Source organism: Biomphalaria glabrata, chromosome 16 (genome assembly GCF_947242115.1).
Source record: "Biomphalaria glabrata chromosome 16, xgBioGlab47.1, whole genome shotgun sequence".
Taxonomy (NCBI): domain Eukaryota; kingdom Metazoa; phylum Mollusca; class Gastropoda; family Planorbidae; genus Biomphalaria; species Biomphalaria glabrata.
Window position 1 is genome coordinate 26,875,099 of NC_074726.1, and position 25,901 is coordinate 26,900,999.

At 32.8% G+C, this 25,901-nt stretch overlaps 2 protein-coding genes across 2 annotated transcripts; one reads left to right on the forward strand and one right to left on the reverse strand.

Annotated features, from left to right (window-relative positions):
- Positions 1-5,114: 5,114 nt before the first annotated feature.
- Positions 5,115-16,525, reverse strand: LOC106061690 (beta-1,4-galactosyltransferase 3-like). The gene is made up of 8 exons (XM_056014532.1): positions 16,497-16,525; positions 13,023-13,329; positions 11,573-11,805; positions 10,364-10,551; positions 10,087-10,209; positions 9,013-9,108; positions 6,865-7,056; positions 5,115-5,595 (listed from the first exon to the last, which is right to left on the reverse strand). The coding sequence occupies exons 2-8, from the start codon at positions 13,231-13,233 to the stop codon at positions 5,571-5,573; spliced, it is 1,068 nt and encodes a 355-aa protein (XP_055870507.1). The 5' UTR covers positions 13,234-13,329; positions 16,497-16,525; the 3' UTR covers positions 5,115-5,570.
- A 1,095-nt stretch (positions 16,526-17,620) lies between these two features.
- On the forward strand, positions 17,621-25,091 carry LOC106057905 (U6 snRNA-associated Sm-like protein LSm5). Its single transcript, XM_056014533.1, has 6 exons — positions 17,621-17,706; positions 19,353-19,459; positions 20,327-20,422; positions 20,840-20,867; positions 21,609-21,681; positions 24,871-25,091. The coding sequence occupies exons 2-6, from the start codon at positions 19,411-19,413 to the stop codon at positions 24,904-24,906; spliced, it is 282 nt and encodes a 93-aa protein (XP_055870508.1). The 5' UTR covers positions 17,621-17,706; positions 19,353-19,410; the 3' UTR covers positions 24,907-25,091.
- Positions 25,092-25,901: the final 810 nt, after the last annotated feature.

The following is a 25,901-nucleotide window of genomic DNA, read 5'->3' on the forward strand; positions in this document are numbered from 1 at the left end:
GACAAGCTTTTTCAGTACAAGTGAAGAAATGGCCCATTGTTGGAACCTGTATGGGACTTAAAGCAATGATTCCTCTAATTATGTCTAAAATATATATATAGTCTCTAATTTTAATAAATTAAAATATTGTATTGAATAAAGAAAAAAAAATCTATACCTTAACTGGAACAAAACATACAGAATTAAAGGAACAACTTGTTTAAAGCAAAATACTTTTATTACATTCAGAACAGGACCAAGAGTATTGTTTTAGAGTTGAGAGCATAAATACACATTCATAAGCACTATGACTAGTAATACAAAAATACAGGTTATCATCAGTTCATACAAAAATCTCAAGACAATTAGGATTGCCAAAATTAAAAAAAAATAATTCTTAATTCACTGTTACAAGCAAGACCAGAACTTGACAGGAAAATATTTTGAAAAAGAAAAACATGAAAATTTGTCCCATGAGTGTAAAGCGGGTTCTCAACCTGTGGGTTGCGACCCCTTTTGGGGGTCAATTGACGATTTGCCAGGGGTCGCCTAAGACAATCGAAAATATGGATTGTTTTTGTCTAATCTTCTTTTGCTGTGTGTTGGGGGAGGTGGAGGTCGCGGCAGAGTGGGGGATTTTAAAAAGGGGTCGCCGAGCTTAAAAGGTTGAGAACCGCTGGTGTAAAGGAATGTAAGAAATAAAACAGTAGAGTACTTCATGTCATGACAGCCAACTTGAGATAAACATGACACAAAAAACAAAGTTTCCGATCTAGTTTTCGCTTTTAAGGTTTTCAAATGAATGTTTTAATAATTTCTGGAGTTGACACTGGATATCATTACTTTACATTACTTGAAAAAAATCAAAACTAAAATGTTTCTGTATAATTCTTTTAATGTATTGTGTAAGTTAAAACTCAGCACATACAAGTGTGAAAGTAATTCTCTGTGCAAAAAGGAGTCCTTTTTTTTTTCTTTAATGTTACATCTTTTTTTTTATGCCTGCAGTTCAGAACTTGATATCGTAAAAAAGTATCAAATATCAAGAGAACAATACAAAAAAATATTGTATTGCTTTTAGTATGGAGACATTCTCGTTAGATTTATAAACCTGTACACACAAAAAAAAAAATGCCAATAATATCAAATCTAGAGGTCATAATAAATGTACAGCTCAAATTAGATGAATGCAATAGCATTTTACAATAAAAATAGAATCCAGTACAGAAATCAACAGCACTGTATAAACTTTTAACATTGTACCTTTAATATCAGGAAATAAAACCATTTATACTAGGCAATCATTGACTCATGATTATTACAAATCTTTTGAACCCCTTTAAAAAAAAATCCATCAACAATTGATAAAATGGCATTTTATTTTAGATTTGACAATTTAATTTTCATATGGCAAAAAAAAATCCATCAACAATTGATAAAATGGCATTTTATTTTAGATTTGACAATTTAATTTTCATATGGCAAGATAATTAGCGCAAGTTTGTGACTAGAATGAATAAAAATTAAAAAACTTCAAACTCTGGTGTACAGTAATGAAGCCAGGGGAAGCAGGCAAAAGATGTGTCCAATGCAAGTCCCATCGCTCATTTAATACCTATTTTCTACATTTCTAAAAATAGGTTCAATGCTTTTGATTGAATTAAAAGGGCTACAGTAAATAATTATATCTAATTAATAAAAAAAAAAAAAAAGAAATTCTTTTAAAAGAAGAAATCATAATGAAATACTACACAGAATCTCAATTAAACAAGGCCTAACATTACTTAAGATTGCATACACTTGTGGCATATTTTTTTTACAAACATTTCAAGGTCATTGAAATTGTTTCAGTCTCATACTTACTAATTTGACAAACATTCCACGGGCAAGATCAATATACACTTGAGTATAGTTTCAAAAAGAAAAAAAAACGATAATATTCTCCTAAAAAGCACAGACTTCAAAAAACAACTTTAATTACAAATCTCATTGACAGTAACAAAGATTATACAATCCAATACATTTTCAAAAACTTCTCAGGAAGATGCAAAAATTTTGTGTAAGTAGCTTTTTTATCTTCTGATTTTTTTAGGGAACAAAGTAATATTTTCTTTAATTTATTTTAGGTATTTAATTTTTTTTACCCGGGGGCAATCAAGAAATAGAAACATTAGAACATGTTTTATTTTGTTTTGTTTATTGAAATCTTGACAACATTTAATATAACTCTGTGACCTCTAACTTTAACTTTGTATAAACAGGCTTTACAAACAAATAGTTTTATATCTACAGTGACAAATATTGAATACAGAGATTATTGTAGTGTGAGTTAAGACTTAGTGATGGCAATTTTTTTTTTCAAACGTAACATCAACAATGAAACAAATGACAGACTAGGAAAGTAACGTTCCTTTTAACTCTTCAAGACCGTAATGACGCTGACAGCGACCAGTCTACCGGCCATGCTAACATAATGACGCTTCCAGCGTCCAATCACTATTTCCCTATTTACTTCTTTTTCTTTTCTATTCCACGTTTTTAATCCCTTAAATGATTTAAGGAAACGCTAGAGCGGCCATTTTGAAAGTTTTTTCCTTCTGATACTTTGTTGATCTAAGCTGTTTTTATTGTTCTAAATATTTTTTTTTTGTAAGTGACTAGTGAATTTTTCGTTTTTTTTTGCATCAGACATCATGGCTGACAGGCCTTCTTGCCGTTTTACTGCTGATCAGGCTCTAAATATCTTTTTAGATTTGAGATTCTAGAGCTAGAAAGTTATAATGAAAGCGATTTTCAGACTCAAATCGAGTCTGATAGTGAATTATTCATCCCTAGATCTAGTAAAATTAGTAAACAAAAGGGGGCGTCGCCCCAGCCAGGCCCTAGTAGATCTAGAAAGAAACCTCACTAAAAGTGTAAATATTGATCAAGTTTGACAAAGTTATGTTTTTTTTTAAATAGATAATTGGATAGAGTTTAATATTTCATACAATAATAATGATTGAGAACTGTTGGAATATTCTTTTTTTACTTGGGAAAGTCAGTTTTTAAAGATCAAATTAAAAAAAAATTTTTTTTTTCATCTCTGAAATTACCTAATTTTTTTTTTCCAGTGACTATCTATAACATTGAAAGATAAATTATCTTGTAGTACATTCAATTTCCAACAAAATTTTGTATAACATGTCTATGTTTTAACAAACAGAAAAAACAGTATGACGTTTACAAAAAGGCATCTGTGATAACAATTGTGGGGAAAAAAAATAATTCCGGTAGAATGAGAAAAAAATTACAGTTTTTAAGAGTTAAGACCTAGAACTGATCCTTTAATGAAGAGCTGACACATCTGGTCCCTGTTTCTGTGGATGACTTTGAGATTAAGAACTATGATCAATTATTTTCAATGAGCTCAATTTGATAAATGTCAGATACCTTCCACCTGGTTTAGGCAGTCATTCAAAGCCTTTGCTGGGGTGTGGCCACTGCACATGTTACAGTTACTGGGAGCCACAGGTGAGAGTTGGATGAGCCAAGTTATCCTCAGTGAAGGATATGACTGCCTGATCACTAGAGGTGCTACTCCTCCATGACACTCCAGACAAGCTGAACTATTTCCTTTTGACCTACCTCAGAAAAATTTTGAATGATAGAGTGGTAAGACAAAAAACCTGACCCAGAGGTCCTCAAAAAAGTGGGCCTCCATTCCATAGCATCTACACCAGGGGTTCTCAACCTGTGGGTCGCCTGAGACCATCGAAAATATGGACTGTTATTGTCTATTCTTATATGTGTGTGTGGGGTGTCGCGGAAGAGTTGGGGGGGGGGGTCGTAAAAAGGGGTCGCTGAGCATAAAAGGTTGAGAACAGCTGATCTACACAATATTGATGCAGTCACAATTGCGATGGGCAGGTCATAACTGCAGAATAGACAACTCTTGTATCCCTAAAAGGCTCCTTTCTGACTAGATGACGGATGGAAAGGAAGCCCCAAGTTGGTCAAAGAAAACACTTTTTGGACACCCAAAGCCTCCCTAAAAACCTTCAGCATGGACCCTCCCACCTGGGAGATTAAAGCATATGTCAGAGCATCATGGCATCGCAACTGTGAAAACTTGTGAAAAAATTGCTTAGGACAGAAAAAGAGCAGGAATGATCATGGAATAGTTTGCCTAGTGTGCAGATAATTATTTCGGGTCGACTTAAGTTTCACAAGCCACATGAGAATGCACAAAAATGCAGTGCAAAGCCTGGATGACAAAATTATCATCATATTACGATGGACAAACTATATATATATATATATATATAATGTACATATTAGAGTTAGGTAGACTGGAACATTTAACATTTAAAAATATGTAGTTTAAAAATAAAAATACAGTGTTCCATTTCTACTCCGAAATTGAAAAAAACAAGTTCAATGTTGATGTAAAATATGTTCCACTGTAATTTTGATGCATTTTTCGACTAGGTAATACTCTTCTTGCCATTCATCTCATTCATAATCATTCTAGCTGTAGGACGCATTTGCTCTAGTGAGAATCCATATCAAAATTTTCAAATCATGTCATTAGGTTTTTACAAAAATATTCAATGAACATGTAAATAATAGTATTTTAAAAGGAGCATGTACAGAATTTGAAAAGTTTTTAAGGAAATGGGAAAGGGTTATGTATACGATTATGGGCATATTGTAAAAATTATGGAACTAAGCCAAGCATCCCTTCTTCCTGAATTTCACTTAACAAGGGTGTGTCGAGTACCGAATACCTGTGATAAGTCGGGGAAAATCGCAGTACTATTATAATAATAGTTTTATGTACTAAAAATAAGTAGATAACATAAGATGTTGAAATTTATGATACTGAATTTTAAACAAAATTGACTTTTGTGTACAGCTGTTTTTACCATGACAAAAAAAAAAATGAATGAAGGTTAGAGAAAAGTTGGGGAATATTATGGACTAAATCTTGTCATTGGAGTGGATTTAATTAAGATAGACTTAAATTGACTTTATATGCGCTTTGAGCCATTTTAAGTCTTTAAAGTTCACTTACTATACCTTTTACAAAACTTTTTTTAAAACTATTTAGTTTTGTTCACGTTTGTAATATTACAATATATATATATATATATATATATATATATATATATATCCAGAAAACATCATCAATAAAAAAAAAGTTATAAACTAGAGTTTAAGGGTGATATTTTGATTACAGCATTAGTATGATCAATTAAATATGACCAATTAAATGCCAACAACAAGTCTCTTACACAAAAAAAGGTTTCAGTTAAATGCAATGACAGTATAAGACATGGAAGATCACAAACACCAATACAAATGCTGATAATGACTTTTAAAAAAAAAAAAAAAAAGGTGCTTAAAAAAAAAAATGGCACCATCAAAAGTCAATGGAATATATGCATAAAGAATTGTTCAAGTAATATCCATCAAATGTAAATATCAAATGCAAATATCTTTGTTCTTATATACATAAATCTAAAAGAAAAAAAAATTAGATGACTAATATATATAATCTTGTAGTGAGTAGTTGAAATCACAGTGGGCTGGAAGGTCTCATTCGCAGCTTAGGGGTAGTAATACTTTAAAAACCTGTGGAGATATGCATAAGGAAACAATGATGTACCAACAGCAAACTTTGAAACATTCTCATTCAGCAGGTCGATTTATATTAAATGATACAAACGTGTTATCATTATCCTATTTTGTACTCTGGAATTTCTTTACAAATATATTTCTAAAAATTTTGTGGCTTTATAGCAGAGATGAAATAAAATGGAAAAGATGTATGGAAAACATGATAAAATGTAAAGTTGACAAACCCCATTTAAATCTAACATTTGTTGTCTATGTCATTGGTGAATCTGGGGGAAATATCAGAGCCAGCAACAACAAAAAGAATGTTAATAGGAAAACTATTGAAAAATAGATATATGTTTTTTGCCTCATGGCTACCCAGAAGAAGATTGCAGACAATAGGTCCACAGACAGCTAGTTTACAGCTACTAGTCATTGAATTGTAAGACAACTTTTGTTAAAGTTAGTAATGTTAAATTGTTATATATAAAATAAAAGTGAATTTATCCAGAATAAGTTTCTCAGTCTATCAGAAATATTAATGCAGTGGTTCTCACAACCTTTTTGTAAGGCACCCGAAGCTCTGAGAATGCTTGCACTCCATAGTGGGAATACGCTGGCATATTGGACAGGTTGCACGGTGTAGGGGCACAACTTATTGGTCAACATCTATGATGGATGGGATCTTGTATAACAAAGGTGAGGAGGACGGTGTAACAGAAAAGTCACCCAGAACCATTATAAAGACCTTCTCAGACACCCCTTTGTCCTAACTGGCATTGAAGAAAACAGATGGCAGCAAATTGCCTATACATTAGACAGCTGGAGAACTCTTGAAAAGGCCACAAATCTTAAAAAAAGCCCTTGCTAAAGTGAGGCACAGAAGGCACAAAGAGAAGTGTTACTAGATCCCTAACATACATTGGCGTTGTCCACATCAGATGTGGCAAAATAAGCAGGTCACAAAAAGGCCTGCATAGTATTATGAAATACTGTAATCTACTGACCAAAACATAAAATGTAAGAATATTTGTTCACACATGATATGTTTATTTACATAACTTAAAAAAATGTTTTGCTATTTAAAAAGATTCTTTAATAATGCATAACTACTTAGACAAAAAAAAAGTTAACATTATTTTAATCAAATCAATTTTTCAATTGTCAGTTTCTTTAAAAAAAAAGACAAGAAAAAATAGGAGGAGTCCATTAATTTAATACAAAATAATACATAGTGGGCATAAAATGTTCAGCACCCCTTTTATGACATAAAAAATAAATTACCACCAAATGGAGACATCTTTAGAATGATCCTTCATATAGATATCCATGCTGTCTGGGGGCTTGCCAATGTCTACAACCACCTTGGTATACAGCGGTGCTTGGATCATGTCTACCACAGTGTAGTTCATTCCCAGCGGGTCATTCAAACCATCCTGGGGCCACCTGGTTCTCCAGCCCAAAAACATTTCATATCTGTCCATCAAAAGATTCAAAACATTTAAAACTACATCACAGTCCTGGCTCAAATTAAATGAAAATTAAATGTTATAATCACACACACAAAAATTGTAAGACTACATATGTTTTCTTTTGATATTACACATTTTCTTCGGTCTGCCAAAGCTGCATCAAAGGTCAAGGTCATCTCTGTTCACTACTACCTCTCTTACCAACTCTAATTTTCTCTCTCTATATACATTTTAACTAATTGATTATTTATTACTTAAAAAGGGTAGTATTGACATTGAACACAAATCACTGTATAAATCATATAATATTAACTTGACTGACAAAAATTAACAATGTAAGCAAAGCAAACCGATTGAATAAAAACAATTAATGGCCACGCTATCTTGACTCGTTTTCCCAGTTAGAGTCTTCCAAACATTTTCTAGATCAATACATCATTCTTGACCCTCAGTTAGAATTTTCTCTTTTTGTGACCTGCATGTTTATTTACATAAATCTCTCTTCAAGGACTTCCAAAAATTTTGGTCTGAACCAAATGCGAAAAAAAAAAAAATAAAAAAAAATGACCCCATATTTTGATTATGGCCCTACACGTACACAGCTTGACCTGTACTCTGGTCAGTTCCTACAAGCTCTGTCTCTGTAATCTGGTCAGTTCCTACAAGCTCTGTCTCTGTAATCTGGTCAGTTCCTACAAGCTCAGTCTCTGTAATCTGGTCAGTTCCTACAAGCTCTGTCTCTGTACTCTGGTCAGTTCCTACAAGCTCTGTCTCTGTAATCTGGTCAGTTCCTACAAGCTCTGTCTCTGTAATCTGGTCAGTTCCTATAAGCTCTGTCTCTGTAATCTGGTCAGTTCCTACAAACTCTGTCTCTGTAATCTGGTCAGTTCCTACAAACTCTGTCTCTGTAATCTGGTCAGTTCCCACAGCGCAAATGTTTTACTTTTAGGCATATTTTTTAATAACTTGAAAGAAAATACACAGGGAATAACATTAACCCTTTAAGTGCTGACCTGTTTTACAATGAGTGCATATAAAATGGAATTACAATTCTGATGTTTAGAGGCTAAACTTCCATACGCGTTTTAAGGGTTAAGTAATAATATTCAATGTTTAAGTCATTGGTTAATATGCATGACTAAATGCATGACACATAGGACGTAATCATCTTCTTTTTTGAAGTAACGTCTGTATTATATAAGATAAGATAAGATAATGTTACAAATATAAAACAATCATCTAGCATCTTTTGAAGTAACATTTAGTAGTCATTGATGCTTTTGTTTGTGTTACTTCTGTAAAAACATAATTCAATGATACTGTTACGATTCTCTATAAACCCTTGACAAAACAAATTGGCTAATTCAAGAACCTAACAACTTGGAGAGAACAATCAAATACTTTACAAATGGGCAGAAGTCAATGTCTGAATATAACAGCTATACACAACTTGTAAACAATGAATATCGTTCTTTCCTTAACGTTCTTATTCCTCTCTGAGTCTGACTGACTGGGCCAACCTTTTTAAAAAAACAACACATATTATCATAATCAGATAACCAAAACACCGTTGACCTACATGGAGAAAGTTTACATCAGTCCTTTTTTAAGTACACAGGCCTGTGTCGCATGTGTCGATTGATTACCCATATGGCTACACTGACAAGCCTCACAGTTCAGTTACAACAATACATTCACTAAAGTAGACTTAACATAAAGCTTAAAACTTAGGAACAGAATGAACTTTGATAAAAGTTTGTCTCCACTATTTATTGATTCCCAAACTCAGAAATCAAAAGTGCTTCAATTTTCTGGTGCTGGAAATCAATTTTATCTCTTTAGTTAATTTATTCTTCTTTTAAAAAACTGGAAGCCGTGTGACATAAATTAATGACAGTAGACAAACAGGCTATCACAATGAAAAAAAAGGGCAACTAAAAATTGAATTGAAATGTCTTACCCATGTTCAGATCTCATTTCTTTAGTATGACGTACCATCTTGAACCTGCCTATGTGAGGTGGAGGCCTAGTTAGTAATAATCCTGATTCTTGAATTCTGTAAGGCAAAACATTGCTTAAATGAGGAATTTGTATGCATCAAGAAATTATGTTTTTGAAGATAAAGCAATTAAAAAAAATGCACTTAAAGCTAAAGCTGCTGTTGTTTGTCTTGTTACTAATACAAAACACCTACTTTACAAACTGGTACTTTCTACTAACATATTTGTGGAATCATTGCAGTACTATACTAATAAAGCAAACATTAAATACAGACCTCCAACATTTGAGGTACACATTAACATTTGTAACAATTTTTCTTTTCAAAAACACAAGATTTATGATGTAGTTCCATTACTCAGATGTTAACAAGGAAGCCATGTGGCCCTGCACAAATGACCCACAACCTTTACCCTAAAGTGTAGATTTGTCATAACCTACAGCAGATCGAATCCCAAAACCTCAACCTGTGGGATGGGTGTTTGAGAGGCATGAAGCGCTTCGTAGCCTATCAAGGGGGGGGGGGGGAGGTTCAAGATCGAAAGGCAGCAAGGAAACTTTCTCCCTAATACCCATAACTCTAACAGCCACTGCATTTTTCTTTTGGTAATCCAACAAACAGAGTTACTGTTTCTTTATCTGCTTCCAAATAATAACTGCCAAGAACCTTTTTTTTAAATTAAAAAAAAATGTATTTATTATTATTTATTTAAGATGAGTTTAGTTTGTACTTTAAATTTTTCTGTGTGTTTTCTTTAGAAATAAAATAATGGAACTGGTAAGAAGAGTTTTGCGCATTGATTTAAGGAAAAGGGAGTTAGCCTGGCAATGGTGTACGGGGAAAACGGTGAAAAGAGCTCATTTGCAATAATGAAATAAGATTATTCCGTAGTTTTGACTCTGAGTGGCAATGCATTATTCCATCTGGTCACTTAGCCACTAGTTTGATAACTATTCATTTTCATTATACATTTCGGCACTCAATGTAAATCATTATTACTATTTCAAGTTAAGTTAATAAATCAATACTACAAACCTTGCCGAAAAGTCGTCATCTTCATTTCCCCAACCCCAGTAGGAGTTAGAGTAACCATTAATTTTTCTGAAGTTATGTTTGTTCATGGCTATTACTCCTCCGGCATAATTATAGTACATGACACTGAAAGAAGAAACAAACAAAAAATGTGGTAAAGAATATTATTTACATCTGGTTGTTTTGCATAACAACTTTCCTATGTCACAAATTATGTTTTACCGTAGGGTACTGACCTATTCCAAAACGGCCCACCCCCCAAAAGGTAAAGAAATCTTACTGGTATCTCATTTCATCAATAGCAGCAGCTAGATGTCTGGCATAATCATCACACAAGTAAAGGTTTCTGTCGTCCTCTGGTAGTAGATCTACATCTTGGAAAACCATGCAATCAAACTCTCCAAAACGCAAAGCCTCCCTGAAACCCACATTCATCAGTTTGCCTCTGTTGAATTTGTCCTTCCCATCCTAAAGTATAAAAAAAAATATTTAAAAAAATCAAGAAATATTCTCTCAAAAGCCAATAGGTCCTTACAGAATGTGTAAAGCGATTTACATGTTGGGCAAAGATTTGAACTCTTTTTGTCTTTTGGTATAGCAGTTACCCACATGTACCATCCAGTTATCGAAGAATTAAAAGAAGCCGAATCACAGTTTAAAGCAAAAATGTAAACAACTTTAGTTGACTTTATAAACCTACAAAATTCCCCCCCCCCTTTTTAGCTTCCAGAAATCTACTGAAAACCCAGCTTGCAGAAATCTACTGAAAACCCAGCTTGCAGAAATCTACTGAAAACCCAGCTTCCAGAAATCTTCAGTGAAATGTTTCAACACATTGAAATCCATTTTCACTCTCTGAAAGAACTCACCTCTCAAACTAACAAATAAAAAAAATAAAAAATTTATTGACATTTTGGAAAAATAATTAGTCCTAATAAACTGGTTCTTATTGCCCTAAATTAGCAATTAGCCGTGACCTTATTCTGAACATTTCTAGACAACGGAAAATCACACATTAATTATGTTATTAATAATACACCAATCAGATATTGAGGTCAAGTTAAATAAGTCGCTGCCGTTTTTATAATTTGTGTATGTGTTCAAAGGAATTTAAAAAAAATTAAAGTAATAAATTATACATTGAATTATATCTTAGTGTTTATTAACTCATCAATCCCAGCATATGTTAGTATTTGTGTCATCGAATAAGTATAAAAAAGTAAAATAAGAACTGTATAATAATTATATAGTGGTCACAAATAAATATTATATACTAGTAAACATTTAATTAATAATAAACACACACAAAAGCAGTTTTCTTCTGTTGATTGAGCATATGTTTTTACCCGTAATTAATATTTGATAAAAAATTACAATTTTTCGTAGAAATTGTTCATGTAGAACAAAAGACTTATGATAAAACCTATGAAAAGTACAGTTTTATAAACAGGCATAGCAGTTTCAGCTATGTAATTAAAGAGAGAGGTACCTGCTCTATGACAAATATTCTATAGTCAATCTTTTGAATTTGTAGCATTGGATGTAAACGATTCAGGAGCACGAGCAGGTGGTGGTAGCGATCTCGATATGGGATGATTATTGCTACCCGTTGCCACGAACGGCAGTCTGAAGGTTTCCATGCCCCACCTGATCTGACTTCAGGGTTGGCTGCCCTTATACTTTCCTCGGTGGGTTTGACGAAAATGTCAACGTTAGCATCACCTGAGAATAGATCAATGCCTTGTAATATCAATGGTGCTGCTAGAGTGGAAAAAAGATACTAAAGGATGCAAATAGTAAAGTAAAAAAAGAACTGTATAATAATTATATAGTGGTCACAAATAAATATTATATACTAGTAAACATTTAATTAATAATAAACACACACAAAAGCAGTTTGTCTGAGCTAGCCAGGAAAACCAGTGACTTGGCTGAATTTAAGTCATTGGTTAATATGCATGACTAAATGCATGACCCGTAGGACGTAATCATCTTCTTTTTTGAAGTAACATCTGTATTATATAAGATAAGATAAGAGATAAAAAAATTATTGGGAAAAAATATTCACTAGAGCTAGAAAAAGAAATTTCCTTAAAATCTTTTGTTGCGTGTTGTGTTCACCATGTCAGTTTATGAAATCAATAGTTTTAGGAGAAGCTTGTTGATCAATTCACATGTTTAGCTGCTCAACTCTCACTTGACCTGCAAACTAGTTGAGCAAGGTAACTCGAGCACAAAACTTGCGGACCCTTTTCCTTCAGTATCGGAGTTAATAACAGTTGTAGCAATAGTTGAACCCCCTGCTGTCATGTCTCCTCTCCTCAAGTCCTATGACTGCAAATGAATTTGATTATATAAATCAAGACACTAACCTGTCTAAAACCACACTTGGGGGCAGAGATTAAATACAGACCCAAACTTATGTGGGGACTGTTAGGTGCTTTCGCGCTGTGTCTTATGCAAATAAAGTCAAACGGCCGCAACACCCAAATAAAGAAAGGCCAACAATATAAGTTAGTCGACACTGATAGCGAATGCTGACTAGAAGTTTAATTTTAATTAATAACAGCAAAGGGAACCGTCAAATGTCATCAAGCTAAATCTCTACTTCAGTTACTAAAGCTGACCTTTACTCTATGGCTGCCAAAAGTCTTCTGTTTACTTCCTAACTCCTAGTCTTGTTTTTAATTCATTGCGTTATTGTCTGTAAGTAAAAAAAATTCCTTTTTAGGAAACAAATAACGTTTCGCGCCCAATTCCTAATCGTGCCATAACATGGTTTTAAATTCTGTTTTAAAACTTGTTCAGGTATTTCAATTTGAAAAGAACTACACACAATAATTAATACCAAGATTTTACATACAGCAAGTTCAACACCAAGGATTTGATCCAATATAAAATAACTACTAATAAATATATATACCAATACAAAATCTTACCCAATTTGTTGAAATCTAATGTGCAACGTCCTTCCACAGAATGGTCTAATTTGGACATTTCGATAAGTGTATTAGGCATTGTTTCTATGCAGTGACTTTTATAGTTGAAGATAGCGAAAATAACCAAAGAAAAGTATGTAAGAATGAAAACATGTTTGACATATCTGCGTAGCTTTGCTATGCCTGACTTAGAAATAAGTTTTAATCTCATTTTTTTAGTTTTAATTGTGTTGTGTAATGCATACTGAGAAAACCAGTCAAATTTGTGATGCAACCAAATTTTAAGTTGATCTGCTACATTTTCATTCTGAAACAAAACAAGAAAAGGATAAAAAATACTTTTTAGTAAAAAAAAAAACAACAAAATAGCTTATACATGAAGTGTAATTGTATCAATTAGTTTGGATCAGTCATGTAATTAAAATGGTTTTAGAATTAGACTAACAACAATATCTTATCATCTTATATAATACAGACGTTACTTCAAAAACAAAAAATAATTACGTCCTACACGTCATGCATCTAATCATGCATGTTAACCAATGACTTAAATCAGCCAAGCCACTGGTTTTCCTGACTGGCTCAGGCAACCCATTCCATGCTCTAATAGCACTAGGGAAGAAGGAGCATTTGTACAGAATTGTCCTAGCATATGGAACAAGGAATGTGCCTTTATCTTTGTATCTTTCTTGGTATTTTATTGGATTTTGTTTTTGTATTTGAAGATTATGGTTCAGTGTTTTATGTATAATTGCTACCTTACTTTTGAGTCTTCTCTCCAGAAGGCTTTCTAAATTTAGTGATTTTACTAAAGGTGTTACTCTGGTCAAATGTGAATATTCGTTAGTTATGAATCTCACTGCTCTACTTTGTGTCTGCTCCAGTTTCTTAAAATTTTCTTGAGTTGAGGAATCTTAAACAGTTTTATGTTCTTATTTGATTTATAGAAATTTCTTTTAATAAACCCTAATGCTTGTTTGATTTTTTGTTAGTTTTATGGGTCCATTACAGTTTTTCATTTATTATAACACCTAAGTATTTTGCATTTTTAGTGTGTTACTGGTTTACCATGAATTGGATATGTCGAATAAATTTGTTTTTTTTTTGTTACTTTTAATAACTGACATTTTTCTGGGTGGAAAGACATGCTCCAATTTTATTCCCATTTCTGTAATTCATCTAATTCTCTTTGTAAAATTTCTGTATCTTGTGTTGTTTTTATTGTTCTATATAGTATGCAATCATCTGCAAATAATATAACTTTTGTTCCTGAACTAATGCAATTTGGTAAATCATTATGTAAATTAAAAATAGTAGTGGACCTAAGACTACTTGAGGTACACCTGAGGTTACTGTTATTGGTGTTGATTTAGAGCCATTTATTATTACAGTTTGTTCTCTCCCTATCAGAAAATCTTTAATCCACTGATGCAATGGACCATCAATGCCAAAGTATTTCAATTTTTTTAAGCAAACTATGGTGGTGAACTTTGTCAAAAGCTTTGGAAAACTCTAGTAAGATATCATCAATTTGCTCACTGTAATCTAAACCTTTTGAAAAATCATCAATTAGTCCTATTAGTTGTGTTTCACATGATCTATATTTCCTAAAGCCATGTGGTAAGGAGAAAGGACATTATGTTTGTCTAAGTGGTTTATGTTGTTGCTACATATAATGTGTTCTAGGATTTTACATGTGATGCTGGTTAGTGATACTGGTCTGTAGTTTCCTGGGTCAGATTTTTCTCCTTTTTAAATTGGGGGTTGACGTTAGCTTCTTTCCAGTCCCTTAGATACTCTGCTCTGGTTAAAGAGATGCCTAAAAAAGTATTTTGGACACTGGTGCTCTAGCTCATTGCTTTGAGTAATCTAGCTGGAATACCATCAGGTCCAGATGCTATATTCGGTTTAATGTTCGCTAATAGTTTTTGGGTCTCCTTTTCTTGTACTTCTATATCTCCTATGTTGTCTACTTAGTTCAAATTAAGTAATATGTCTGTGTCTCCTGGGGCTGAGAATGCTGATGTAAAGTATTTATTTAGGATGTTAGCTTTAGTTTCATTATCATTATGTAATAGTAATACTAATAGGTAACTAAATGTGTCTGATGTGTAGACAAATAAAGCCCATGAGCATGCATAGTATTAGTACTTTAGGCATAAAATAAAATTGGTAGTGCAGGACCGGTCCTACAGGTTGCGGGGCTCTATGCGAAACGGATTGCACGGGGCCTAATTTGGGTTGTGATAAGGATAATAAGTGAAAATTCAGATTTTGTATTAGAAAAAAATTAACTTTATGAGCCATCTACAGTAGATGGTAGTTTTCCAACAAAAAGCTGATAAACATTCAGATCTGTCTTTTAGATTTACTATCAACTAGCAAAATATCACTTTTGTTTGTTTTTTTTCTAAGAGCTCGAGATAGATTTAGATTTGTATGACAGTGACTATTGAAGTAAATTAAGCATTTGAAATTATTTTTTTGGTTAAAATTTGGCTTATTATTACATTTTTATTAAATGAAAGCTGACAATGCCGGTTTTTTTTAATCGCGAGTAGGATTGGCGTTTTCCATACTGAATGACTTTTTTCTTATATGTTATAATTTCAGGAGAATTCCAGGAACCCATTAATATGTTAAAATGGTTTCATTTAATAATTTACACCTAGAATTCGCATCGCTTCGGGCCTATGAAAGTGCGAGCCCACTGCGGCCGAATTGGTTGCAGTGGCATAAGACCGGCCCTGTGGTAGTGGTATTAGTTGACATGACTAGATACCTGGAATCAACTTTCTATTTAATATTAAAAACATATATATATGAGTGTTTCTCCAGTACTGGTGACAAATACTGAAATAGGTGTATTTAAATTGGTTCACTAAAAAGTCTATAACTCAAAAACTTCTTATTTGAATGTCACAATTATCTTTTCATTGCACTTACTCACTTAGAAATGGTTTATGTATAAATAATAATAAAATATCACTAATTGTAAAGTAATTGAAGTTTTAAAGTGTCTGAAGTCACTGAAGTGTGACTCAGTGTCCACTCTGTACACAGTACAGGGAAGTGAACTTTGATGTAGTCGTAGAATACTAGTTACTTACTTACTAGAGACTAAGTAAGAGACGTAGTAACCGTAGTACTAGTCACTAGACTTAGACTGACTAGTAAGTAAGTAAGTAGTAGGATGTACGACGTATCGACGAAGATAAGATTTTAAAGTTTCTAGAATAATAAATAATATATAGAATAATATACTATCATATATAGATCTAATTCTAATAGATTATCATTATACTCAGTCTCAGTGACTCAGTCAGTATAAATTATAGATCTATCTTAGACTTAGATATAGAGTCTACTATCTAGATTTAAAATATTACACTAGATCTACTGATCTAGATTTCAAGAATAGCCGAATAGGTGAATAAGATCTAAATTTCGTTCTATCTTTATCTCTTACTTTACCTAACTCTCTGACATTGTTGATGATTGTTTAAAAATTGTTATGATTTTATCCTGAGTCCACTGTTACGGAGGTAAAAAAGTTTACATTTTGTCTATCCTCACTTATACTGAAATACATAATAGACCTATTCTTAGTAGTACACTTACTGTGAGGTTGTATTAATCTTCGATCTGCGCTTAGCCCTAGAAAAGCAATTATTATTAGATCTAGATTTAGTTATCTAGATCTAATGTCAAAATATCTAAGAAACTAATATTTTACTCACTTATTTATTTGATCTAGAATAATATAGATTTAAATATTATTATAAAATAGAACAGGTAGATTTAGAATTTAGATCAAACTGTTGGGTGCGACGTCGGGTTAGGGAAGATGCGCAAAGCCGATCAATTTATTTTTTAAGGGACAAAAAAGGATTTTCGTTGTAGATATAAATTAATGTGAAAATATTAACCTAATAAAAGTAGATCTATCAATGTTTCCAAAAATTAAAATATTTTAATTAAGAGAACGGTCGAATTTCTTGCGGTTTTTAGATTTTTCCTTCTTTATAACTTTATAATATATTATTTATTATATATAATTTGACATACCAGGTATGACAAAGTAGAAAACACCAAACTGTGGGAGATGAGTGGACAGAAAATATAGAAGTGCAGATCTTAGAGAGGAAGTGGAGATGGATTGGTCACACCCTTAGAAAAGATAACAGCAACAGAGCTAGGCAGGCCATAGAGTGGAACCCCCAGGGAACAAGACGCAGAGGAAGACCAAAAAGAACATGGCGACGCAGTGTACTTGAAGAAGCAGAGAAGACCGGGAAGAGCTGGGACACCATCAAAAAGCTAGCAAGAGACCGTGGAGAGTGGCGTGTTTATGTCGAGGCCCTATGTTCCATGAGGAACTCAAAGGAATGATGATGATATATAATTTGACACGTGTTTTGAGCCTTCACACACCCTTTTACTTTTAATTTGAGCTAGATCTATGAAAAAAGGGGGAGGTGGGAACCAAAATGTTTTTCACCCAAAGGAAATCAAAATAATTCTAAATGAATTTCATTTTGTACTTTGTTTCGATCGTGTCAGAATCTATCTAGATCTAGTTCAGTGTTGAAACTTTTAAAAACTCTATTGCAGAAGAACGCTTACAATAAATAAAATCAAAACTCAACTGTAGAAGAACGCTTACAAGTGCCTAGTTTGAAAGGTATGATTCGAAGTCTGTACGATTTTTGTTAGAATCTAAAGATAGATTAGATCTAGATTGTAAGATGTAATCTAGATATATGAAAGATCTAGGTAGTCTAGATCTAGTTTAGCTTAATTAGATATAGTAGTACAAGAAAATGGAATTCAAAAACTATTAGCCAACACCAAACCAAATTGTCCAAATAAAGTAAAGCGTCTGGACCTGAATTATAATAGTAATTTATTAATACTATCACTTACCAGCATCACATGTAAAATCCTAGAACACATATGTAGCAACATCATAAACCACTTAGACAAACATAATGTCCTCACACCATACCAACATGGCTTTAGGAAATATAGATCATGTGAAACACAACTAATTTTTCCAAAGCTTTTGACAAAGTTCACCACCATAGTTTGCTTAAAAAATTGAAATACTTTGGCATTGATGGTCCATTGCATCAGTGGATTAAAGATTTTCTGATAGGGAGAGAACAAACTGTAATAATAAATGGCTCTTAATCAACACCAATAACAGTAACCTCAGGTGTACCTCAAGGAACAGTCTTAGTCTTAGGTCCACTACTATTTTTACAAAGAGAATTAGATGAATTACAGAAATGGGAATAAAATTGTAGCATGTCTTTCCACCCAGAAAAATGTCTGTTATTAAAAGTAACAAGAAAACTAAAACAAATTAATTCCACTACTAATCTTATTCATGGTAAACCAGTAACACAGATTGATGGAATACCCATATTGATGAAACTATCAAAAGATCAAACAAAGCATTAGGGTTTTTTAAAAGAAATTTCTATAAATCAAATAAGAACATAAGACTAAAATGTTATTTAACCTTGGTTAGGCCAATAATAGAATATGCATCCTCTGTTTGGGACCCCTCAACTCAAGAAAACATTAAGAAACTAGAACAGACACAAAATAGAGCAGTAAGATTCATAACAAACGAATATTCACATTTGTCTAGAGTAACACCTTTAGTAAAATCACTAAATTTAGAAAGCCTTCAGGATAGAAGACTCAAAAGTAAAGTAGCAATTATACAAGAACACTGAACCATAATCTTCAAATACAAAAACAAAATCCAATAAAATACTCAGAAAGACACAAAGATAAAGGCACATTCCTTGTTCCATATGCTAGGACAAATCTGTACAAATGCTCCTTCTTCCCTAGTGCTATTAGAGCATGGAATGGGTTGTCTGAGCTAGCCAGGAAAACTAGTGACTTGGCAGAATTAAAGTCATTGGTTAATATGCATGACTGAATGCATGACGCGTAGGACGTAATTATCTTCTTTTTTTTGAAGTAACGTTTGTATTAGATAAGATAAGATAACACATGCTAGTCACACCCACTAAGACTATCAAATATGGATTTTATAAAATATAACCCACACATGACAAGATCAATAATAAGGTCAACAGTAACATCTAATAGAGGTGCCATGTATTGCAATAAAATGGACCAAGCACAACATCAGTATAATAGTTCTACTATACTAATTCTGCCTATATCCTTTGAAAAAAGACGCTTGGGTACTAACTAGGCTGTTATCTGTATGCTGATTTGCAATGGATTATAATATATATGCTTTACATCTAATTTAAATTTGTTTGTTTGTTTGTTTTTTGACAGATTAAAAACATCAAAGTTCAGTTGATTTTTGAATAGAGCTTGATAAAATTTCTGAAAAATGACAACGACAGCAGCCTTTGCAAATCCCACTCAGTTGTTACCTCTAGGTAAAGAGATAGTCAATGCTAGCTAACACTAAATCCAAGACTATATATTTTTTTTATGCCAGCTATAATATATATATTGTATTGGATTTTTAATTTGAGAGTAAAATCTATATCCCTAGATTTGGATATAGCCTATATAATTAATAACTTTTAATGTGTCCAAAGTTCTTTGTGTAGAAATTTAAACGGAAAAATATGTCAATTCTGTCATAATTCATGATTTAGATCTATATCTATACACTTTAGGTTATACTACAAACTAACCTTGTATTGGGAGCTAGGAATCATCCCCAGGGATTTAAAAGATGCAATCATTGTTACAATTTATAAAAACAAGGATGACCGCTCTGATTGTAACAGTTACAGAGGTATCTCACTGCTAAGCATTGTTGGAAATGTTGGTTTAAGCAAGAGTGCTATTACAACAGCTGCAGATCTTGTCAGAACAAGTTTATCCTAAGTTGTGGTCTGTGAATAGCAGATTTTTATATCTAGTCGTTTATCAATTTGACCAAGGCTTTTGATCTTGTCAGCAAAAATGGACTAGAGAAAATTGGCTGTCCAAGTAAGCTGCGGAAACTAATGTTAGCTTTCGTGACAACATACGGACATACAGTTTTACAAGTTTTAAAATATTTTACAAAACCTTTTTTTTTTTTTTCATTATTTTACTGCACTTTATCAGTATTTTTTGTTATTGGTTGCTGCCAATATTATTGTTGTTAAAACAAATCAGTTTCATTATTAAATAGGAAAAAAAGAAAAAGAAACTGTCACTGATAGATATTGAAAAAAATAGAATCGACTCAACACTCTGACTAATGAATATATAAATGCTTTATGTATTTTCTTTCTTTTCCATTCCAGAGCTTGTGGACAAATGTATTGGTTCCAGAATACATATCATTATGAAAAATGATAAAGAGATAGTTGGAATTTTATTAGGGTTTGATGACTTTGTCAGTATCCTTTGAAATAATGAAATTTATTCTTTATTAAATTGTGTCTGGGTTGAAAAACATTTTTAGAACTATCAATTTTATCTGCCAGTATATATTTAAATATTTATAATTAACCTTTTTTTCCTCATTAAGGTATAAAGCTTTTAAGACTTTGTGAATTAGCCTAAACCTGTTTTAAGTGCAAGCATATTGTAAAAATGACATTAATAATTCTAGTTTTATTTATGATGCCAACTTTGAGTTTGAGGGAATTCATTCCAAACCCCCAGTCTTGAGACAACAATTCTGAACTTATTATTTGTGTTCATTTAGTTTTGTGTATATAATTTGTAGTTTTCATTTTTTAAAATAAAGTACTATTTAAGGAATTGATATTTTCTCATTATAATTAGATGAATTTTTCTAACTTAATAAATAGACATGGTTCTAGAGGATGTCACAGAATTGTAAGTATTACAAAATTAGTCTGGTTATAAATAAGTAAATCTTTTAGGAATTATACATAAATACAGCATATATATTTATTCTAATGAAAATGGCATTGACTTTTTTTCTTCTAAATTTTAAATAAACTTTAATTTTTAAAAAGGAAAAAAAGCAACAATAAAAAAAAACAACCTGAAAAAGTCATTTGATTTAGTTAGATCTTTAAATTTTAACTGATTTTTAATATATATACAATCTTAGCTAGATAAGTTAAATTATCATTATCCAAAAAAAAAAAAGATCAGATTTTGCAATTTTACAAAAAATGTGAAAGAATTTGCATAATAAATTAAGTGTATTGATGAGAGAAAATGTGTAAACCTTTTACTTACACTTCAATAATTTAACTATAGCAATAATATGGATGCAAACACTGAGTAGCAAAAGAAAATTATTTGAAAAGTTCAGACAATCCAAATAGTTTCAATTTCTACTGAAAAATGAAACTTTTCAGCAATTGAGTCATGCTAACTTTATGTAACAAATTTCCTCTTTCATCAAATCAATACAGTGTATTGAAATTTAACTGTCTTTTTTTTTTTTTTTTTTGAAAGATGCAACCTTAAATCTTCATTCTATGGTTTGTTTACTAAACCTACTAGAATAAAATAGTGGGAGGATGATTCTTTGAAAAGAAATGGGTTTTAAAAATGTCTTCATTTTTCTGCCTGTCTCGTAATTATGATATATTTATCTACCAGTGAAAGCACACCAGAAGGAAGGCGAGTGACCAAGCTGGACAAGTTATTACTTAATGGAAACAATATCACAATGGTGAGATGAGTTATGTTTAATCTTAGTTATTCAAAAAAATTAAAAACGACTCTTATATGGCCAACTAAGCGAAGGAAATCGCTCGCGAGGTGGTCAAAGAAAGCGCTTCAGGGACACCCTCAAAGCTTCTCTGAAGGCGTTCAGCATAGACTCAGCCACCTGGGAGACAGAGGCACATCACAGTGCATCATGGCGTCGCGCTGTGAAACTGGTGCACAGGTTGCTAAGGAAAAGAGAACCACGCTGGCAGAAGAAAAACGCCAGAGAAGAAAAGCAAAGCCCATGACACTAGCCCCAGCTGGAATAACCTGCCCAGTGTGCAGCCGAACATCCCGGGGTCACATAGGTCTCACCAGCCACATGAGGAGGCATAAAACCCCAGTGCAAAGTGGTCATCATTGAACCACGATAGACAAACTATATAATCTTAGTTATTGAAAAAAATAATAGGCTTCTGTTCTGAGATGCTGACCAAAGCTTTATGAAAATCATTATTTTCTTTGGGCTCTGATGCTACTTAAGCATCATGGAGTTTTTTTTTTTTTATGTGATTTCTACTTCAAGTTGTATGTGAACTAATGTTTTGATGTAAATGCAGAAATGATTTCACCATAAAAGCAGAGTGATTAAATTTATATTTTTCAAGATCTATTTTTGTACTAAATTATTTCTTTGATTTTTTTATGTTCCTTTTTATACATGGAGTAGAAGTCAATTGTCTGCATTACTTGAAATTTGTAAAGCTGGAATGTCTGGCTTTGTAAGTCAATCAGTTCCAGTTGCAGATCTGTCGGAGCACTTGACACATCAGCAGCAAACGGATTTCATTTTTTAAATTCTGAAAATCCACAAATCTTTCACTGAAATTATCCATCAAGAGCCTCAGAAGTTGGATCATTCTTTCTTTAGGGAAAGACATATTTAGCTGCTTATCATTTTGTAGAGTGGTACAGGTTGGAAAGTGGACAAGATGCACCCTTTCCGCCTGTTGAATGAAGAGTTGCAATTTTGTTTGGAAAGCACATATGTCTGCATACACATGCGAAATCAATTTGTCATTCCCTTGTAGTTTGGTGTTAAGTTCATTTAGATGTGATGTGATGTCACATAAATTAGAGGGGTCGTTCAGTTGTGGCACTTGTTTTGATTTATGGGTCATAAATATTTCAATTTCGTGTCTCAAATCAAAAAAAACATTTTAATACCTTTCCTCGGCTTAACCAGCGCACTTCACTGAAATAGAACGTCTTCATATTCGGACTCTATTTCTGTCAGAAAATCTTTGAAAGTTCTGTGATTCAACGCCTGTGATTTGATGAAATTTACAGTGTTGAGCACAATCATCATCACATGGTCCAGATTCAAAACCTTTCCACAGAGATTTTGTTGGTGAATGATGCAGTGAAGCCGCAGGGGTTCAGTTCCATTTGACTCAACAACTTTTTAAATAACTCTTGCTGCCGCTCCGCTGTGACATCCAACCATATTTCTAGCGCCATCAGTAGTCACTCCAACTAATTTATTCCAAGGAAGAGCAAGGTCCTCTATGATGGTTGACACTTCTTTGAACAGGTCTTCTCCAGCTGTAGTCCCATGCATGCTTCTCATAGCTGCTAACTCCTCTGTTATATCGAAATTGCTGTTTGTACCACGAATAAATTGCAAGAGTTGCGCGGTATCAGTTATGTCAGTGGACTCGTCAGCAGCAATAGAAAACATTTCGAATTCTGATGCTCTGTCTTTTAATTGTGAATGGAGATTTACCCCCATATCTTCCACTCGCCTTGTAATTGTCATGCGAGAAAGGCTGAGAGCTTCTACTGCATTCTTCTTTTCAGGACATATTTCTTCCATCACTGCTAGCAAACACTTGTTTACATATTCGCCATCGGAAAAAGGCTTCTTTGCTCTACTTAAGATGTGAGCAACTCTGTAGCTGGCCCTTATCGACGACTCATTTTCTTGTCTCTTTTTGTTAAATATTCTTGTCAATCCCCCAATCTCTAGTCGTAACTTGACAATCTTGTCTTTGCGGCTCAAACCAAGAATGCCACCATATGTGTTTATGTGTTTGGCTTCATAATGCCTTTTAATGTTATGTTCTTTAAAAACAGCCACACTTTCTTTACAAATCAAACATGTTGGCTTACTATCATATTCCACAAAAAAGTAAAGTTCTGTCCACTTTTCTTGAAAGTTTCTACATTCAGAGTCCACTTTTCGTTTCTTAGGCTCTCCCATTTCATTAAATCACAAACGTTAAACAATACGACACCAATCACTTTGACATCAAAAGAACACGACCCAATGATGCTCTGTGTTGCACACACAAGGTGTCAAGGACACGGCTAGCTCCAGACAGTATCGGAATTTTCCAAAAATTAAAAATAGCTGTCCAGTTTTATCGCCATTGAAAAAAAAAAACAAACACTTGTGTTCTTACTATACAAAAAATATTTATAATGAATATTAGAATACCAAATCTAAAGATGGAATTCATCAAAGAATGAGTGAGAATCCTAACTGAAAGGGAATATCCTTTAAACATTCTAATTTTTTAATTAAAAAAAAAAGTTTTTAATTTTTTTTGTTAACATTTATTTAATTTTAATTTTTTTTTACATTTTGTTCCAATGCATTGGCGGGCCGGATAGAAGCACGTTGTGGGCCGGATCTGGCCCGTGGGCCGTAGTTTGGGCATTGCTGCCATAGTGTATAAGCCCCAATGTGGAAAATTATTATTTTTCAAGCTTTTTTTTTATTCTAAAGGTATTAAAGGTATATATTTTTGGGAACTAGACATATTGTTCTATTTTTTAAAGTTGTTTGTTTATTTATTAGTATTAGATCTTAAATTTGATTATTTTTTCAACATATTTATTTTTTAGGATTTTTTTAATTGGTTAACCTTCTTTGCTTAGGGCCTGGGTAAGGTTTTTTCTAACCGAAAATAGGAGTTGTTGAATTAATTTTTTAAAATTTGTATAAGGGAATTAACTTCTACAGTAAATTGAGATATAGTTGTAAGTGCAGAGCTCTTCCCCTTGAGTAAGCTGTGTTTTTTTTTTTAAAGGATTTTTATTAGCTTGCTTTAAATTTCTTTTTCATTGTAGGCCTTCACATGAATTGTTACACTACTTTCATGCAGGTAGATTGTTACAGATATTTTGTATTTTTTTTTCTTTCCAGCTTGTTCCTGGTGGTGAAGGCCCAGAAGTAAACTGATCTTTTCTTTGGTTGACAAGAAATGTTTTTGTTGAGAATGGATGGCTTCATTGTTTGGGAATATTTTGTGTGATTTTAAACTGTAAATATGTGTATTGTTTTGTATGATTGGTTACATTTGAATGGTCATTTTTTGGTTTACAATTTTTTTATATCAGAAAAATAAAACTTTCTCCATGCTGACAGATCTACTCTTTGTATTTTTTTTTTGTTGTTGTTTCCAAGGAATGAATTGCTACTTTCAAGTTTGATTGAGATGGGCTTGGTTAGGTTTAAGGAACTAACTACAGGAAGGTTTGAGTTGAGGCCACCATTTTATAAGATTAATCTGCCTAAGACGCTCTGTTTGTAAGAGGTAGGATAGGTTGAGATAGCAAGTTTGTAAAATTAACAACATACAAGGGGTGACATGCAGGCAGGTGATAGTAAATTTATTGTATGATCATTCGAACTAGGGCAGTGTAAACTAGCTTTAAGCTATCTGTGGAAGTTATTATTTTGCATCAAAAATTATCAGTCATTGCACTACAACAGTACCCCTAGTTATTGAGATTGACAAATGTACTCATATATTGAAACCATACGTCTTTAAACATTCTTAAGTGCGGATTTTTTTTCTTCTTTTTTACTGCTTTTTAAACATAAAAAAAATCTTCATTCATCACTTTTATGACAAGCCCGACTTTCCAAACCCCTCTAACTCAGCATTTCTTATTCCATACACTAGGATATATTCTTGCTAGTGCTCCTGTTTCCTAAGTACCATTAGAACATGGAATGGGCTGCCTGAATAAGACAGGAAAACTAATGATTGAAATGCATGACTAGTTTGACACATAGATACGGTAGGATGTATGTAATTCTGTTTTAAAGGAAACATCTGCAATATTTTATAAGACAAAACATCATTCTAGTATTCTGATTTATATAATATTAAACAGCAAACACTGAGAGGAATTGTCAAGAACAGAGTCGGATGGTGAAGTACTGATGTG

Coding starts and splice junctions, on each gene's coding strand:
- LOC106061690 (XM_056014532.1), bottom strand. CDS start 13,233: ATGAGATTAAAACTTATTTCTAAGTCAGGCATAGCAAAGCTACGCAGA. Junction 10,552..11,572: donor GAATATTTGTCATAGAGCAG/GTACCTCTCTCT, acceptor TTTATACTTTAG/GATGGGAAGGACAAATTCAA. Junction 7,057..9,012: donor GAAATGAGATCTGAACATGG/GTAAGACATTTC, acceptor TTTGATGGACAG/ATATGAAATGTTTTTGGGCT.
- LOC106057905 (XM_056014533.1), top strand. CDS start 19,411: ATGACAACGACAGCAGCCTTTGCAAATCCCACTCAGTTGTTACCTCTA. Junction 19,460..20,326: donor CACTCAGTTGTTACCTCTAG/GTAAAGAGATAG, acceptor TTTCCATTCCAG/AGCTTGTGGACAAATGTATT. Junction 20,423..20,839: donor AGGGTTTGATGACTTTGTCA/GTATCCTTTGAA, acceptor CTTAATAAATAG/ACATGGTTCTAGAGGATGTC.